Source organism: Tupaia chinensis, unplaced genomic scaffold (genome assembly GCF_000334495.1).
Source record: "Tupaia chinensis unplaced genomic scaffold, TupChi_1.0 Scaffold000442_1, whole genome shotgun sequence".
Classification (NCBI taxonomy): domain Eukaryota; kingdom Metazoa; phylum Chordata; class Mammalia; order Scandentia; family Tupaiidae; genus Tupaia; species Tupaia belangeri.
Genome location: NW_006159947.1, coordinates 70,932 through 79,179, shown reverse-complemented (window position 1 = coordinate 79,179; position 8,248 = coordinate 70,932). Strand labels below are relative to the sequence as shown.

The window sequence follows — 8,248 nt, the reverse complement described above, 5'->3', positions numbered from 1 at the left end:
TAGTCAGTGTGTGTGTATGTCCTAAGGATTTGGACGCTGAGTAGCATTAATGATGATTTTTTTCAGAGTACTATGATTGAATATGTCAAATTCCTATATACTGGCAAAGAAAGTTCCTCAAGAAATGTCAGTTTCCTCCTATTTTCTTTCAGACTTACAGGAAGTTATTTTAAATTTGATACTTCAGAAACACAGGCATTATCAATAGGTAATAATACTTAGTCTTAAATAAGTATTTTATTGTGCCTTCCACCGTGTACAGTTGGGTCAGAAATATACATACATTCTTCTTTTTAGGGTGTGTGTGCTCACCAGAAAGAGAGGCAGAGACAGTGAAAGGGAAAGTGAGAAATCATCCTCTAGGTGGGATGGCCAAGCTGCAATCCATTCTCCCCCCAAGATCTTGGGCATGCACGCACACACTTCCGGTGAGATTTTTCAAGTCACCAGGTCCAGGACTCAAACTGCAGTTGATGATGTGGGAGTCCAGTAAAGTAACCGTTATGCCATTTGCTGGCTGCAATAATAGATATTCAAAAGCTCTTACAGCAGCACCTCTTAAAGCACAAAATAATTTCCTGAAAGATGATCTACACATACACACACACACACACACAGTTAAATTTTAAAAATACAGATACTCTTGGGTCAGGAGGTGGCATAGTGGTTCAGGCACTGGACACTCACATGGCCGACCACTGCTCAAATCCTGGACCTGGCGGCTTAAAACTCATGCTGGGTATGTGTGCGTCACTGCCCCAAATCCCAGGAGAAGGATGGATGAAAAGGGACTGCAACATGGCCATCCCTCTGGGGCAGATTTTTCACTTTCCCTCTCACTGTCTCTTTCTGGCATGTGCGCCCACCCTATGGCAAAAACCTTGAAAAAGACAAAAATAAAAAGAAAAAAGTGAATTAAATAAAAATAAAAGAATTTAGGACTGGCAGATGGTATAATGGTGATGCTGATGGACTCCCACACAGTCAACCGTGATTTGGGTCCTGGACCTGATGGCCCCAAATCCAGAGAGGAGAATGATGGAGAAGGGACTGTGGTGTGGCCATCTCCCTGGGGGTTGATTTCTTGCTGTCTCTTTGCCTCTGTCTTTCCGGCGAGCGCACACATCCTATAGCAATAATCTCTCTTAAAAAAATAAAAGAAACATTGGGAACCAACAGTTAGCGTAATGGCTATGTCGTTGGACTCCCACGTAGTCGACCGCGGTTCATGTCCTGGACCCGGTGGCTTAAAACTCACGCCGGGCGCGTGTGCGTGCGTGCCCAAGATCCCGAGAGGAGAATGGAGGAGAAGGGATTGCGGCATGACCATCCCCCCTGGGGGGTGATTTCTCGCTTTCTGTCTCTATGTCTCTCTCTGTCTGTCTGGCGAGCGCACGCGCCCTACAGTGAAAATCTCTCCAAAAAATAAAATAAATAAAAGAAACATTTAAATAGTAAAGTAAGTCCTTGGAGGCTATGCTTCAATCTAAATTTTAAAACATCTGTTGCTGATTCAGAAGCATAGAAGAGGCAAGAACAAAGATAGACAAAGCTTAAAACTTCCAACTCAGCTCTTCGTTTTCCCCAAGAATTATTGTATTTGGGGACCACCACATGGTGTAATGGTTACATCACTGGACTCCCATGCAGTGAAGCACAGTTTGAGTCCCGGACCCTAAAACTCACACTGGGCACATGTACATGCGTGCCCAAAATCTTGAGAGGAGAGGGGATTGCGGTGTAGCCATTCCACCAGGATGATTTCTTGCGTTCTGTTTCTCTGTCTCCTGTGAGCATACCTGCCCTATAGCAAAAATCTCTATCTTAAACAAAAAGAATTATTGTATTTTATTTTATTATTATTATTTTTTAGTTTGACCAGAGACAGACAGGGGCAGGGTAAGTAGGCAAACAAGCCACCAGGTTTGGGACTTGAACCGCAATCACTCACATGGGAGTCCAGCGCCTTAGCCACCACGCCACCTGCCAGTTCCCCAACTCAGCTCTTTAAAGTTTAGCTCTCACGTTACAGAGTCAGAAATTCTTACACTAAACATATCTCCATTCAAATGAAGTGCCAACGAACCAACCCACGCTTTATGGAAAACCCTCATTGCTGAGTCGTTCCTGCAGCAGAAAAGAATCCAGAGGTTTCCTACAGCCTTACTTGGCGACTGGAATGTAAAGAAAACCAGGAAAGGATACTTGTGACGGGATAGGAGTTGACGAAGATGAGTGAGTACAGCAGGTAGTGGCAGCTGTCCTCTAGCAAGGCCTGGGCCAGGAACGCTCTGCTCAGCTGGAAGTGTGGGAGTCTCTGATGCAGCCTCAGAGCGCTGGTAAGAGCGTTCGCCAGCAAAGCCCGCTGGTAGAAGCTCGCTGCTTCATGCAACCTGCAAATTACCAGAGGACGGATTATCTTGAGACATAAACAACTGCTTCGTCTCTTCCTCCTTTGTGAATTGCATCATAATTGCACAACACCTAAATCACTTAAGTGTCCATAGGAAAAAAATGAACCCTTGAAGCCAGTCTCTTCCTGGAAGCCTCACTGCCTATGTATAAGCCCAGCCGAACTGGCCAAAGCAGTGCTTCCTTCCTGTCTAGTTAAAGGCAAGATGCAAACGTGAACTCCTCAGCCCCGCATATTAATTTTTTCCTTAAAATGTTTACTATGACCGTAGTTTCACAAAGCACAAGATAAACGATCGTCCTCCCGCTGAAGATACTACTGGGTTATTCTAGTGCCTTAAGGATGGGACTTGAGTTGCCCTCGTCCCTAAACGGTGTAAGGTTTTCCAATTCTGACACCCACAGGCATTCCCTAAGAGCGGACTGAATATCTGACTGTCACAGGTAGGAGGCCAGGCCGTACGTACCCGAGAAGAGGTAGGACGAACAAAGCGGAGCAGTACACCGTGAACAGGCGGGAGAGCCACATCGCCGTGTCCAGCTTATTGGTCATCAGGAATTGCTACATTTAAAAAGGAAAGTATTAAACTATGCCTGCAAATGATGTCGTCAAGATTAGACAGATGCAGCTGTACTCCTACGTAAAAGGTCTTACACCAACTTCACGACGTTTGTTTTTTAGATCGTCAAATGAACACTCTGCAGCAATGAACTATCTCACTTACAGGCTCCATGACAAATCCAAACGGCCTGTGGTTGTGACATGGAAAGCACAAGAAGTATCCAAGTAAACAGAAAAGGCCGGGTGACATGTGAAAAATAATCAGAGGTTAGCATGGTGCTCAAGGCACTGGATCCCACAAAATCAACTGTGTGGTCCAAGTCCCGAACCTAGCAGCTTTAAAATGATGCCAGGCACGTATGTGTGCGTGCCCCAGATCCTGAGAGAATGGGAGAGAAGGGATTGTGGTGTGGCCATCTCCCAAGGGGTGATTTCTCACTCCTCCCACTCTACCACGAGCACACACACCCTATAGCAAACACTAAGAACATGGGACCAGCAGGTGGCCTAATGGCTATGTCCCTGAACTCCCATGCAGTTGACCGCGGTTCACGTCCCGGACCCGATGGCTTATACTCACGCCGGGCGCGTGTGCGTGCGTGCCCAAGATCCGAGAGGAGAATGGAGGAGAAGGGATTGCTGCGTGGCCATCCCCCCTGAGGGGTGATTTCTCGCTTTCTGTCTCTCTCTGTCTTTCTGGAGAGTGCACGCGCCCTGTAGCAAAAACCTCTCCAAAATATAAATAAAATAAATAAATACACAAAAGCAAGCAAACAAAAATAATTAGAAAAAACATTTGATCAGAAACTTAACTACAATCGTCTGTGCCCTTCAGCACATGTAATGCGGGCTCCAGCTATTTTAAAAAGAACGTTAAATAAAAACTAATTGCTCTCAAGAGACCCTCGATGCCTATTCTTAGAAAAATACGTTGGAATAGGCAGGTCTCAGAGCTGAGTCTGAAGGCGTCACACAAAGCCACTGCGGACGAAATAAACCTTTTAAAGGAGAAGTGTGAAACCACGGGACAGTCGCCATCAACTCGGTCATTGGTCTACGGCTGAGTTCCCCACGGACAGGAAGGCCCGGCACGCCTCGTGCCTCGTGCGCACACAATGGCTGCCAGGTGGGTCGTGCTGGAACCCGCTGCTCCGAGCTCGACTCTTCCTCCGGGGTGAGCTCCTTCACAAGCGTCACCCCGGTCGCTGGCCCAGATTAACACCCCCAGCCTTCCCTTCCCGTTTCTCCTCATTCTGTCTTTCCCTTTGCTGCTCTCCCCTTGACTGGTCCACTACCATCGAAGAGCCTAAAATCTGTTTTTCCATTATCACATGTCTTACCTAAATTCTTTTTATTTATGTATTTTTTTACAACATAAGTCCACGTTTATTCATTTACATTTCATTATGTTAAATCCTTGAGGGATACAGCATCACACGGATTCTGTGTTCGATGGCCTTAGCAGGAAGGTTGCTTTGGAATTTGGCTCAAACCATGCCACTATTTCCATGGGCATGGGTAACCTTTCCCCAGATGACTCTGGTTTTATTTGGTTTGCCACCAGGAGCCACTACGTTGTTTGCCTAAATAGAATTCCATCCCATCTCGTGCATAAACACCTTCAATTTTTTTTTTTGAGAGGTTTTTGCTATATGGCGCGTGCACTCACCAGACAGAGACAGACAGAAAGCGAGAAATCACCCCCCAGGGGGGATGGCCATGCCGCAATCCCTTCTCCTCCATTCTCCTCTCGGGATCTTGGGCATGCACGCACACGTGCCTGGCGTGAGTTTTAAGCCACCGGGTCCAGGACTCGAACCGTGGTCAACTACATGGGAGTCCAGCGACATAGCCATTATGCTAACTGCTGGTCCCAACACCTTCCACTTTAAGAAGAGCTGTGTGCTCTCTTTAGTTCCTGAGACCCTGCTTATAGCCAGCAAAAATGGCCTTGGACCACAGCCTTGCAGACATAGCTGCTGTTTAGAAGTCCTGTTCCCAGCAGACCTGTACAGGCTCCAGGATGGCAGAAAGAGCGTCTCACCTAAATTCTAAAGGGTCTTTTACACTTCCTGACTAAAATGCACGCAAATCTAACATGAAGGACAATACAAACGCACAGTGGCGAACGAAAGCTTCGCACACCAAGTACTGCCGTTACTGTGTGTGATGATGGTCTTGACTGTTTCCTATTTGAATTTAGAAATATGGTCGCTGTTTCCCTTAAATTGACTTTGAAACTCAGCATTTGCCCTCGCTGGATACACACACACACACACACACACACACGCACACACACGCAGTGAGAAACTGCTCCCATCGCGGGGAGGGAGGATGGCCACGCCACAGTTTCTCCTCCTCTCGGGTTCTGTGCATGTCTGCAAGCTCCAGTTTGAGATTGCAACCCTGCAGCTGGCCGCATGGGACCTGGCCGCCTTCACCACCACCCCAGCGGCTGGGCCGAGATTTCGGAATGTTTCGGTGCCTATTTCTGTACCACGTGCAGGGAATTTGAGAAATATGAAACCTGCATCAGGTTTGCTGTCTTCAGACCCACCACAGGGAGCCCTCTAAGGTTACAGGATTAGCAGGGGTCAGGTGGAGGCGTGAATCTAGCTCACTGTGCTCAGTTTCTCTGGGAATTCTCAAGCTCCATAAGACACTTTCAAATGTAATTTTGCAGGACCAGCAAGTGGCATGGTGGTTAAGGGTGCTGGACTCCCACATGGCTGATCACGGTTCGAGTCCTGAACCTGGCAGTCTGCTTCCTCACTTTCCCTTTCTCTCTCTGTTCAGATTAAAAAAAATAATAACAAATGGAATTAAATGAATAAGTATTAAAAAAAAAATGTAATTTTGCAACACTGCCTTCCAAACTTGCTAGGATGCTCCCTTTATGATCACTGGGCTGTTTCATTTCATACACGTATACACACGCATCTCATCATACAAGAAAAAAGGTATCAAGAGGTTTTGCTACAGAGCATGTGTACTCACTAGAGAGACAGTGAGAGGGAAAGCGAGAAATCACCCCCAGGGGGATGGCCACGCCATAATCCATTCTCCTCCATACTCTCCCTGGGACCTTAGACGCATGCACGTGCCGCGCGCACACATACATGCTTGGTATGAGTTCCAAGCCACCGGGTTGAGAGCTTGAACCACGGTCAGCCATGTGGGAGTCTACCAACATAACCACTACGTCATCTGCTGATTCCCAATAAAAAAAGTTTTAAGGGGCCAGCAGGTGGCACGGTGGTTAGGGAGCAGGACTCTCATATGGCCACCAGAGGTTCGAGTCCCGGATCTGGCAGCTTGAGGAGCAGCTGGGCACTTGTGCATGCATGCTCCAAATCCCAGGATAATGGAGAAGAAACTCCGGCATGGTCATCTCCCCAGGGGTGATTTCTCACCTTCCCTCTCACTGTCTGTCTCTGGCCAGCACATGCGCCCTATAGCAAAAACCTTAAAAGGAAAAAGAAAAGTTTTAAGGAGCTGGTGGACACCATCTTGCCCAAGTAATCAAACTTTGGGGCCAGTAGACAAACTCAAATTCTCTGACAATGGAATAATTCAACACGAAATGCTTCCTGATGCGTATAAAGCAATCAAAGGGCACAATCCCACGTATGTAATATTCCTGACAAAATGTTTAACATGAATCTAGTCATGTGGGGAAAAAAAGCCAGACAACTTTAATTTAAGGAGTATTGTGCAAAACAACAGGTCTGGACTCTTGAAAACCATCAGCGTCAGGGTCGGCAGGTGGTGTAGTGGTTAATGGCACCAGGCTCCCACATGGCTGAGCATGGTTCGAGTCCCACACCTGGTGGCTTGCTTTCTCACTTTCTGTCTGTTCCCCTCTGGTCAAGTTAAAATAAATAAATAAAGTTAAATAAAATAATTCTTAAAAAAAAATGTAAAAAAGACAAAGAAAAAACAGAGAAGAGGAGAACCGTTGTACATTAAAAGAGACTAAAGAAATATGACCAGTTGGGACCAGCAGTTAGTGTAATGGCTATGTTGCTGGACTCCCAAGTAGTCGACTGTGGTTCAAGACCTGGCTTAAACTCACGCCGGGTGCATGTGCATGCATGCCCAATGCCCAAGATCTCAAGAGGAGAAGGGACTGTGGCATGGCCATTCCCCCTGGGGGGTGATTTCTCGATTTCTGTCTTTGTCTCCCTCTGTCTGGCTAGCGCAGCACCCTATAGCAAAAACCTGGGGGGGGGAATATGACCAGTAAATGGAACCCATGCTTTTGACTGAATGAGGAGGAAACACATTTAAAGGGCAATTAAGAACATACAGGGGACCTGCAGGTGGTATAATGGTTACATCGCTGGACTCCCATATAGTTGACAGCGGTTCCAGTCCCGGACCTGGCAGCTTAAAACTCAGTCATGTGTGCATGCCCAAAATCCCCAGAGGAGAAGGGAGAAGGATGGCAGTGTGTCCATGGGCCCGGGGGGTGATTTGTCCTTCTGCCTGCCTCTCTCTCCCCTCTCTGCTAAGTGCAAATGCCCTATAACAAAAACCTCTCTCTCAGAAAAACAAAAACATGGACTGTAATTAAGTATACATGTATCAGAGACGTTCAATTCTTCGGATGTGATAACTCCATTGTGCTCATGTGGAATGCTGAATTATTTAGTATTTAGGTATTTCGGGGTGAACCATCCCAGCTAACTCTCAAAGGGATAAGCAAAAATACGAAACTGTACACAGAGATAACGAGAAACGCTGGTAAGGTGATCCGACTACTGCATACATTCGTGAGGTTTAAAGACTAAATGACAACGCTACAGGTGCACATAGCGTGCAGACGACACACGGAACTGCGTCTCGAAAATGAAAAAAAATTACGAGACTACTTCATTCAGGGCAAAGAGAAAAAGAAACACGCCCCATTTCCTCTATTGTGCCGTTTCTAGATAATGGCAGGAACGGGACGGAAACGCTCTCCGCCAGCGCGCGCGTGCGCCACGCGATGCGAGTCCCGGCCCGACCCGGGGCGCACTTCGACCCCGGGGCCGGGCGCCCGGGTACAGGTGCGGGGCGGGCCAGGCCCCTTCCCCGGCGTGCAAGGAAGCGCCGCTCGCTCCAGGCCAGCCTCGGGGGCACTCAGGCAGCGCGATCCGCAGCTCCGCCCGCCCACCCGCTAACCCCAGAGCGCAGAGCCGGGCTCCCGGCACCCGGGGCCACGCCGCGCTCCCTCCCCGCCCCAACGTGCACCCGGCCGGCCCGCCCTGCGCGCACTCCCCACGGCGCCCG

At 47.9% G+C, this 8,248-nt stretch overlaps 1 protein-coding gene across 1 annotated transcript in view; it reads right to left on the bottom strand.

The window, feature by feature from the left end:
* Nucleotides 1-2,974, bottom strand: part of TMEM33 (transmembrane protein 33) — a gene marked incomplete at its 5' end in the record, with an annotated part of 18,231 nt that extends 15,257 nt beyond the window's left edge. The window contains 2 exon segments of the mRNA XM_014590420.2: nt 2,206-2,393; nt 2,880-2,974. Of these exon segments, the coding sequence (XP_014445906.1) occupies nt 2,206-2,393; nt 2,880-2,974 (283 nt within the window).
* Nucleotides 2,975-8,248: the final 5,274 nt, after the last annotated feature.